Source organism: Fringilla coelebs (genome assembly GCF_963513975.1).
Source record: "Fringilla coelebs genome assembly, chromosome: 20".
NCBI classification, from domain to species: domain Eukaryota; kingdom Metazoa; phylum Chordata; class Aves; order Passeriformes; family Fringillidae; genus Fringilla; species Fringilla coelebs.
The window spans coordinates 5186633-5197366 of record NC_140046.1 but is presented as its reverse complement, the minus strand read 5'-3'; the positions used below and the strand labels follow the sequence as shown (position 1 = coordinate 5197366).

General features: G+C 52.5%; 1 protein-coding gene across 1 annotated transcript in view; it reads left to right on the top strand.

Annotated features, from left to right (window-relative positions):
• The first annotated feature begins 7265 nt into the window (after positions 1-7265).
• Positions 7266-10734, top strand: part of LRRC75A (leucine rich repeat containing 75A) — a 52371-nt gene continuing 48902 nt past the window's right edge. The window contains exon 1 of the mRNA XM_084218953.1: positions 7266-8013. Within this exon, the coding sequence (XP_084075079.1) occupies positions 7750-8013 (264 nt within the window). The 5' untranslated portion in view covers positions 7266-7749. The remainder of the gene's footprint in view (positions 8014-10734) is intronic.

Below are 10734 nucleotides of genomic sequence, written 5' to 3'. Positions count from 1 at the left end.
ACCTCCTGAGAGATGCCAAGAACGTGTTAGAGGGGTTCAATTTAATTTCTTGGGCTTCCAGAGGTGCTGGAAGCAGAGGGTGACTCGTTAATCCAACCCATCTGGGAATGCTGGGATCTGCATCGTGCCAGGGTGGAGGCCTGGAAGTGGCAGGGGGCATTTTTGAGGCTGTAAAGTGATTTACTTGCTTTATTTGCAAAGACCCAAAACCCCAAAACTATTTGTAAAAAAGAAAAAAAAAAGTTTATTTGATTTATTTGTAAAGAGATGTAAAGGAAAGGCAAAGTGATTTATTTGCTTCCAAAGCCACAACAGAGAAGAGCCCTCTCAGCAGAGCCAAAAAGATCATTTAAAGCAGGAATCTTCTGTCTCTGGATGGGTTTGGGGTCTGCTTTGGGTGTTTGGCCTTGCTTATCCTGGGATCTGTTACCAGCAGGGTCATCCCCTGTGGATGGATGGAGGGATGGATGGATGGATGGATGGATGGATGGATGGATGGATGGATGGATGGATGGATGGATGGATGGATGGAAATGTGAACACACCTTGGCAAAATTATTCTGGGGAGCCACAACCAACTGAAATAACTTTGAGGAGCCTTGGCTCTTCTTTTCCAAGGGTTACCCCAGGTGAAAAGGAGGGAGAAATTGGGAATATCCAGGGCAACAAATGAACCAGTTGGGTCTTGAGAAGTCTCATCCCTGTCTCAAAATAGCAACACTCCCCCTGCTCTGCATGTTTTAACACCCTCATCTTCTTACTGAGCAAAATAAGCTCTTAGCTGGAGAAGAGAGGGCTTTTATCTAGATTAAGGCTGAGGCCAAGCAGGGAAGAGGCCTCTGGGTTGCTCAGGACTGTCACCATCTGCTGCTTGATGAGCTTTCTCTTCTCTTTGCTGAACCTTTTGGAGGCTTTGGGTTAATTTGAGCTGGGAAAAAAAAAATAATAATCCCAGAGAGTCTGGATGTGCCAGGGAGGGGTTCTCAGCTGGTAAAAGAGGCTCTGAGGTGTGGGAAAGCTGTGGAATCATCATTGTGGGGATGAGAGGGACCCTAAAAAGGGTTGGGAGCCTCTGCAAAGCCAAAGAGCTGAGCCATGGCTGGATGGTTGCTGAGCTTTCAATGCCAATTTTGCTGAGTGCTGGTGGTTGCTGCTTTTAATTCCTCAAAACTGAAGTCCAGGGAATGCATTTCAGAGTGTGGTGCTTCCAATTCTGGGATATTTTTGTGTCCTGAGTACCCCTGGGATGCTGAGCAATGCCACAAAGGGGAAAGGAGAGGTAGATCCACATTTCTCAGCAGCACTGCTTTTGTGTTTTCCTTACATTTTGGGTCTAAATTTTGGGTTGTGGCTCACCTGCATAATTCATCTTTTCTTTCTGAATTTTGGATGCTCCAGAGTCCATTTGGATTCTCTCCACCTGCATCCTCTCCCTCCTAATCCCATTATTCTTCTTCCTTAAGATGCTTTTTTTCCCAATTTACCAGAAGCACTTCTCCAACCTCATATTTTCCCAAATCCAGGTGCTCTCCCCTTCTCTCCCCCAAGATTTTCCACGCAAAATATTCCCATCCAAACTCAAACCCTTAACCCTGAGCAAAACCAAAACTCCCTGGGGCTGCAGGAAGTGATCCATCCTCCCTCTGGGGACAGCTCCAGCTCTTTTCCCACTCCAAGGCCTGGATCCCTGGTGTTTATAAAACCCAAAGTCTGTTTACACACTGGCCAAAAGTTGTTTAGCAGGAGGTTAAAGCTGCCAGGCATTTTTCTGGAGTCATCTGGACAAGGCACCCTTTGCTTCCCTCCCAGCAGGATTGGGAATCCCTTGGGGAATTTTCTTTGGGGTGCAGGGAACAGCATTGCCCAGAGAGGCTTTGGCAGGGAAATAGGGCAGGGAGCCTTGGTGTGGGGAACTGCAGAGAGGATTGGGGATGGGGAGCTGTGGATTTGGGAGTCCACACTTTGGGAAGTGTATCCTTGGATTTTTCCTGGAGTTTTGTGCATCCCCTGCCAGGCCCCAGCCCCAGATCCAGGATGGGATGGGAGCAGGAGATCCCTGGGAGAGGGGAGCCCCAGCAGGACCAGCCCTGCTCCTGGGGAGGGCCTTGGCAGGATTTCTGGGGCAAGAACCCGTTCCAAGATCCCTTCTCCATGATCCTTTTGCCAGGATCCCTTTCCAGGATCAGTTTTTCAGGATCTCTTTTCCAAGATTACTTTGCCAGAATCCCTTTTTCAGGATCCCTTTTCTAGCGTCACTTTGCCAGGATCCCTTTTCCAAGATCCCTTTCTGGGATCACTTTGCCAGGGCCAGTTTTCCAGGATCCCTTTTCCAAGATCCCTTTCCCAGGACCACATGCAAACCCCTCCACAGCCCATCCCTTTGGATTGAGGGAATGCTTCTGGAATCTAACAAACATTTTTCTGCTCTTCTGATTGGATTAAATGACTAAACACTCATTAGTGACACAAAAAAACCCCAAACAACCAAAACCAAAGAAATGAACAGCCACCCTCCAAAACCCAAACCAAGAAATTCCCCCATTCATTCTCTGAGAAATCAGTGAAACCTTTGCTGGAATTTCAATTTTTTAGAGTTAAAATCTTCAAGAGGGAGTATTAGAGGGACCCTCTTGTGCCTGCTGAGGGCAGTGGAGGAGGAGCAGGAGCTGCTGGTGGGGTAAGGGAACCTTTTAGGAATTAAATTGGTTTGGCCATGAAAAATCCCAATTTCCATTTCCATGAATTGCTTGGAAGGGCACTTGGGTTTGTTTTAAAATATTAATTATTTTCTTCTAAAAATGCTTGCACAGGTACAGTGGTTTCAGTGCCATGGAAGGGGTGAGGTGCAGCAAAACAATAATTAAGAAGGAAATTTTCCAGGTGGTGCTTTGGGGATTTTGGCAGCTCTGTCCCCTCTGTGGTCACTTTTCCTCCCACGTGGGGAGCAGTTTATTTTCCGCCTCCCTGGCCCCTCTGTGACCCTGGGCTGTGCTGAAATCAGATGCCAGAGCCCAGGGCAGATTTCAGGACTCTATTGCAGCAATATTTCTCTGGCTGCTCAGGTTCCCCCTTGCTTTGGGGATATTTTTTCAATTCTTTTCCCTTTTGCAGCTGAGGCCAAAGGCAGGGAATTAATTCAAGGGTGAACACAGGAAGATTTCATCCACTGCCAGGAGGAAACATGAATGCTTCTACCTGAGATTCTTTCATTCCTCCTTCAAAACACCTCTCATGTGATGGTTCTCATCATTTTATTGGCCCCTTTCATCTGGAATTTGGTTCATCTCCAATTTTATCTCGCAGCATTTCCACCCTGTCTGCTGTCAGGGCCCAATTGAATCAAGCTTAGGATGAGGATGGCTTTCTGTCCTTTTAAAATGACATTTTGCAATTTGGCCTCCTTCCCCAGAGACTGCTGAGACTCACTGCCCTCCTCCTGCTGCACATGCTGGGGTCTTACAGTAAGGTTGATTTTTAAAAAATTTCTTTTTGAAGGAAGAGATAAAAATCACATTAACTCTGGGATTCCTTCAAATGCCATACTGACAGTAATATTTCCCTTTGTCTTTTTCACACAGTGAGCAGCAGCAGCCTGGCTCTGATAGTGATATTTAAAATTAATCCAAATTATTCCATCCCAATCAATAAAAACTGGGAATTCCTGTGCTGCCCTTCAAAGGAGGATGGTTTGGTGAGGAGCAGATTGGTCCCAGCTCAATCTCTGGTTTGAATGAGCTGCCAGAAACTTTCCCCAATGCCTGTCAGGTGAGGAAGAATCCCTGAATTCCAAAGGTTTTGTGTTTGGGTGTCTCAGGTGCAGTGTGATTGCTCCCAAAGCCAGCAGTGATGGTGGGAACCTCACAGAATTCCCACTTGGAGAGGGCTCCAAGGGTGGATCCTCTTTAGAATGTCCCATATTGGACAGTGTCCCTTTGCATCCCTCAGGGACAGAAACCCAGCTCCTCCTGGGCTGTTTGCTCTGCACTGCTAACCAGCTCACACCCCACACTCCTGCCTTTTTTTTTTTTTTCCATTTTTTCCCCCTGGCTTTGTCCTGTGTGCCACAAACAACCAGGAGCAGAGGCTGAACTCCCTGCCCTGCTGGCAGAAGTGTCAGGAGGGCAAAGGTTGGGCTTTGTTTGTTGACTCAGGCCTCTCCTTGGCCAGCCCTGCCCCTCCTTGGGGAGGAGGTTTGTGCCTCCAGGGTGCCCCATTCCCCTGGGATCCCGAGGGGATGGGATGGGGGTGCCCCACAAAGGCTGGATGTGCCTGGAGGGGCTCCTGGTGCCTCCCTGCAGCCTGGGCTGACAGAGCTGCACCGACAGCCACTTTGGAGCTGGTTGAAAATGCACAAAATGCCTTTTTTAAACTGTGGGAAGTCAGGGGTGGGCTGGATTTGGTTCTCCACGTGCCTCAGGACCTGAGGGCACCTCTCCCTCCATCCTGCAAGGGCTGCTCTGTTTTTATGGCCCTGTCACCCTGGGGGAGTGAGGGCAGCTCAGCCCTGCCCGGGCTTCCCCTCTGCTGCTTTTCCACCCTTGAACATTTTTGTTGGAGAGCTGAACTGACCTTGCTGCTTCTTCCTGTACCACAGACTGACAGATGAGAGGAAAGAACAGCTCTGGGAAGGACCCTGGGCACAGGCAGAGGGTTTAGGGCTGGGAGCACCTTCCCTGCTGGGGAGGGAGTGGGTGTGCATCAGCAGGACTGGGGGTGCAGCTGCACAAGGATTCTGGGGTGGCTCCAGGTGTGAAAGGAAGCTCCATCAGTCGGGTTTTCGGACACAGAGCCCTGCAGGGTCCCTTCTTTGCCCTCCCTGCTCAGATCCTTGCTGTGCTCCTGCCAAAGGGAGGGGCTGCTGGAGGTGCCACCACCCCTTCCACCGCCTCCTGTTGGCTTTGGCTGCCTCTCCAAACCTGTGGTGCCCTGAGAAGGCTGAACCAGAGGAGGCAGAGCTAAAGAATGAAGCAGGGATTTATTAAAATCCATCTCCTCCATGGATCCACCTTGGGCAGCACCAGAGCCCAGCCAGGGCTGCACCCAGGATGAACCAAAATGGTCCCAAAATGGTCCCAAAATGCACAATCAGTCACAGGGTCTCTCACTTTATTCAGTTCTGCTCCATTTAAATATTGGAGTTCATTGTCCAATTCCAATTATGAAGTCCCATCCTTGTTGTTTTCCTCTCTTCAATTCACCATTTGCTGGAATGCATGGAGTAGAAGCTTCTGAGTCCCCCAGGGAGAGAAAAGAATGCAGGGTTTGAATCAGAACCTCTAGAGAAGCTGAATATATGTTATGAAGCCACACAGACACGAAGTAGAAGTCAAAGTTTTAGTTTTAAGTCAATAGAAATATATCTAGAGTGCCTTAGGAGACTGTGCTAGCTAGCAAAAGGCCCTAAAGCCTAGCTGAACTTAGCTCCAGACATAACAAAAACATAGCAGGACATTGCTTGGGTTTCTAGATGGAAGAGATAGAATTATTTGTGTAAACAGATAAAATTATAGATGCAGATTTTAGGTAAGAACACAGATGGTACCATTTACAGAAATAGATAAAATTATATATGTAAGATTTTGTGTGAGAACTGACACTACTTTTGTACATTAGGATTAAGTTCAGATTGGTATAGAAAGAATGTTTTAGGATCGTGTTTTCAGCTGATTGGATGATTTATGAATAAAATGCCCCTGTAATGGGGTGCAGATGATGAAGAAAACCAAGAAGAAAAAAAGAGATAGTGGCTGCTGCTTTTGCTGCTTCTGCTCAAAACATCAGGACTCTGTGCCAGAAAGCTTTTAGCACAGACTTCAATAATTACTCTGAACTCCTTGCATCCATGCAATAAACAACTTTACTACAACCAACAACTGCTCTTCTCTCTTTGGAGACCCAAGGCCCACGACAAGCATTGTTTGTATTTTTTGGGCCTGCAGCTTTTAGCAGTTGTCCTTGGTCAAGCTGGAAAAGGATTGTTTTGTCTGCCTACCCTGAGAAGAGAACTTGCTAACACTTTTATATGAAGCTCAGAGCTACAGCCTAGAGCAGCATAGAATTGGAAAAATATAAAAATTAAAACCTGAGGCATCGCTTGCTTTCCTCATCTGACTTGACTCACTATGGCTGAAGTATGAAATGGAGTTTTTGGCCTCTGAGCTGTGTTTTTGGGGGAAGACACCCAGCTTTTGGCTCATGTGCAGCGCAGCTCTGCAGAGCAGAGCCAAACCCTGGTGAAGTCACTGGGGCTGTGTTGTTCTCGTGGTCTGTGGATCAGAATGAGTCGAGTTTGAGGAACAATTACAGGGGCCTCCAGCTCTTTGGTGGTGGGGGAGAGCCGCCTTTTATCCACCACAGTAACGTGGAATTTGTGTGTCCCTGGATGTGCCACTGCACGGGATGCTGAGAGCCAAAAACTTCTCATGTGGGATTCTTTTGGAAAACAGTTGCAAAGTGTTTGTGTGTCAGAAACCATCCCCTCACACCAGGAGAGGCTCTGAGGCCACTGCTGGGGCCTCATCACCCCAAAGCCGATCCCTCCCAGGCCCTTCTGGAGGAGCCTGTGTCCTGCAGCAGGTGAGCAGAGCCTGGCTGGAGGAGCTGCTCACCGTGAGCTTTATCAGGGAGCTTCAATCCCTGCCCTGAGCCCAGCCAGGGGAGTGCCTGTGAGATCAGGAGTGATGGAACATCAGGAGTGATGGAACATCAGGAGTGATGGAGCATCAGGAGTGATGGAGCATCGGCTGGGGAGCAGCACCTGCAAGGGAGGGGTGGGAGCGCTGGCTGGGTGGGGATGGGGCACAGGCGGTGATTTCCAGATGGGCAGCAGGGCTGAGGGTGAGGGAGGGGAGCAGGTGCAGGAGCTGCCAGGCTCGGTGTGGCAGGACAGACTGCCAGCATCACCCGCAGGGGACGGGCGGGGGGACCTCCCCCGTCCCGGGCACATCCCTGAGGGACCGAACGCCATCAAATCCCCCGGGTGATGAGGCTCCGGCGGGAATCCCTCCCCGGGAACCCCGGCGGGGATGCCCCCGGCCGCCTCGGCAGCCCGGCCCCGCCGCCTCCCTCCCTGCCCGGCCCCGTCCCCGCTGCCCCGCCCGGAGCATCCCCTGCGGGGCGTGCGGAGCCCCCAGCCCGCGGGGAAGGAAGGACGAGCCCCGTCCGGCTGCGGCTTCCTCCGCAAGCCCTGCCTCGGTGCACGGTGCCCGCCCCCGGCCCTCCCCCGGCTCTCCCCGCTCCGAGCACCCCGAGCCGGCCGGGCCGAGCCGAGCCGAGCCGCGCCGCCTCCGGGGGAGCCCCCTGAGCGCAACAGTTGCCCCCGAGCCGCGGCCGCCGCCCCCCTCGCCCGGAGGACCCCCGGGGACCCCTCGGCACCGGGAGGAGGCTGCGCGGAGGAGCCGCCGCCGCTTCGCTGAGGCAGCGCCGCTCGCAGCGCCCGGAGCTGCCCGGAGCCGCCCGGATCCGGCGGTTCTGCCTCTCCCGGCGATGGAGCGGAGCGGAGGGGCCGAGCCGCGACTCCTCCCGGCCGGGCGCAGCCGCCCCATCCTCCGCCCGCGGGAGCGGAGCCGCCCCGCCGCCGGGCAGCGACCCCTCTGCTGAGCGCCCCCGACCCTCCCGGGCATCCTCGGAACCTCCCGCGCCTCCCAACCCTTTGTGCGACCCCCACCCCTTTGTGCTGTGCCCCCCTTGTGCCCCCCCGGCCTCGCCACCCCCTTGCATGCGGCCCCAGGGCTGCGGGAGCCGCTGGCCATGGGCACGAAGCAGACCAAGGGCTGCCAGCCGGGCAGCGCCGGGGAGAGCCCCCCGGGCCACCACCGCAAGAAGGTGGCCCCCAGGGAAAGGGGGGATTTCCTGGCTTCCCTCGTGGCCAAGTCCGGCGAGAAGTTCGGGAAGGGCGCCGGCCCCAGCTTGCCCCCGTACCACCGGCGGATCTGCATGATCCAGGACATGCTGCTGCTGGTCAAGCAGGGCAAGCAGGAGGAGGCCACCGAGCTGCTGAAGAACCTGCGGCAGGTGAGGACGGGCGGCTGTCTCCGGGGGAAGGGGGCTGCGCTGGGGAAAGAGCTGGAGAGCCACTCGTGCTGCTTTTGGGGACAAACGGGGGCCACGCTCCGCTTCTGCGGCTCTGACTCGCGTGGCGTAATTTTGGGGAAGTGTCTGAGGAGCTGCAGGGTGGTCAGGGTGTCACCGAGGGGGAAATACCCCAGAGAGGTGCTCGGTGATGTCTGCAGCCAGCAAACGCTGCCGGGTGTGTTTTTCCCCCTTCCCTTCCCTGCTGGCGCTGGTGGCTCTGGGGTTTGCAGCCTACTCCGGGTGGTTCCCACTGAACTTTCCAAAAGTTTGGTGTTTCGAGCAGCTCCGTTAAAGCGCCGAGGCAATCGGAGCTGGCAGCTTTTGAGAATCAGCTCTTTTACTTGCTGGCTCAGAAATACCCAGAGCTGGCAGCGTTGCTTTTTTATCTTTTTGGCGCACAATCTCCTGGTGGAGTTTTGCTGGTGTTGACTGGGGCTGGGAGAAACGAGGAGCTCTGGGGGAGAGGGAAATTAATTGCAGCGAGCCCGAGACCTTTTGCCTTGAAAAATCTGTTTGAGCTGGGCATTAGCTGGGAAGCAACAGGACGGAAAGTTGCTGTGCGCAAACAGAAAAGCAAATTAGCATTTAATCTTTCCTGCTGATAGGTGCTGATAAAAACACCCGAGTGCTCTGGGCGTTTTCAAGGCTCTGGGGTGCGCAGGGCTTTGAGGAGCAGCGAGTTTTCCATGCAAACCTAAAGCAGATCCGACTTCCAGCTCGGGTTTTCTCCCTCGGCTGCTCGGTGTAACCAGTTCTGCCACCCGGGGAAAAGTTGTTCAGATCTCTGCTGGGCACGGGGAGCTGCTCTCCTGCCCTACGGTCTGTCCATGGGACTGCTCCAGTCTGGTTTTCTTTTGGGATTTTGTGTTTGGGGTTTGCTGCTAGTGGTTTTTTTGCTGATAGCATTTCCTCCCCCCTATTTTCTGGTCCAGGTTAACTTTTCAGGGAGTGGATGTGTTGTCTGGGGCATGTCCCCATTCAGCCCACTTCCATTTCTCCCACTGCCCTGCAGGTTTAGGATTATCTTTAGAGCAGCCCAGCTGAGGAATCTGAATGGTGTCATATGATTTGTATTTTTTTTAATGGAAAACTCTCCCCATTTTCAACTTTGGGATAAAATACTTTTCCTAAGAGGAGCGTGCTGCCTCTCTGGGAGTTGGGGGTGGAATTCCTTGGGACAGTGACCTCTCCATTTGGGATCTGTGGGACCGTGGGGGTTGAGTTGGGCAGCAGATCAGAGCCCAAATGTTGCACCCTCTCAGCCACGCCAAATCTTTATCGTTGTCGCAGCCCATTGGAGCTGGCAGAAGGGCAGGTGCTAATTTTAGAGGGTGTTTATCTCAAACACCTCCCCAAAAAATAAATCTTGGGGCCTGCAAAGTGCCAGGAATCACTCTCACGTTCTCCCTGGCTCCAGACTGGCTTTTCTCAGCGATGCTCAGGTCTGTCCTCACTCTCTGTGCAGATGGGAGCTGGCACGTGTCACCACGGATGCCCTAATGACAAACCTGACCACGGGGGAACCCTCTCACCTCGCTGGAGATTGGGAAGAAAAAGCTAAAAATTAATTTTAAACTGCAAGGGGGGGAAGCAAGGAACCTGTTACAGTCAGGTGCATTTCTGGCAGTGAGTGTCTCTGAAGAGCTCGCTCTGATAAAATATATCTTAGAGTGTCAAAATAGAGAACTCTTTGTCCTAGATACCATAATAGACTCCAAGCAGGTTTTTAATGAGGTGATATTAATCCCTGCCTCCAGGGAGGGAATGTGGGATGCCCCACTGAACAAATCCTGGCTGCTCTGGGCTTTTCCAGCAGCTGGATTTTGGGAGGGGATGTTTTAGGAGGGCATTGGTGGCTCCAAGGCACCACTGGGGTTGTTCCCCCTCCAGCAGGAGCCTTCCAGAGCTGAGCCCTTGGAGTGTCTCAGGCTCAGAGTGAGGATTTGGGGAGAAGGATGAGCTTCCCCCTGTGGAAAGGGGTGGATGGATGAGCCTGGTGGGGCAGAGACTTTTCCCTGAGCCATTTTTAGGGTGTCCCCCACAGAGGGACTGTGCTCCGTGTAGGTGCTGCTGTAAAACTGGGCATTTTCCAGCAAAACTGGGGTTTTCCCAGCAAACCCAGTGACCTGGTGCCCAGCTCTCAGCAGAGATTTTTTTAAATCCCAGGCATTTAGGTCACTGGGAGCCTTTCCACTGACTTCAGTGGGTTTTGAAGCCAGCCCAGCGTGCTGCTGAGGGGTGGGTGACAGCATCCCTGCCTTAGGAGAGGCTCCACAATCTTTTTTTTTTGGAGCAGGATGAGCACATGGCCAGAGCTGAAAATCTTTGGTTTTTGGGTCTCTGTGCCATAACACCCTGCCCTACTCACCCACTGCAAGACAAGGTTTGGGGGGTTTTTTTTGCTCCCACAAAAGGTGTTGGATAATCAGGGCAGGGCTGCAGTCCTGTGTTTTAAACCTGCTGGAGCAAGTCCTGCCCTTCCAGTCCCACCACTGGGCACCAATGTCCACTGTGGCCTTTGCATTCCACCCATTTATTAAGAATTTATTTGGAATTTACCCATCCTTCTCCCTCCCCTGGGGTAGGAGTGATGCTGTTTTCCTTCCAGGCTCCTGTAAGGATTAATTTGTGTTTCTGGGAATGCCTGGAGGTTGCAAACAA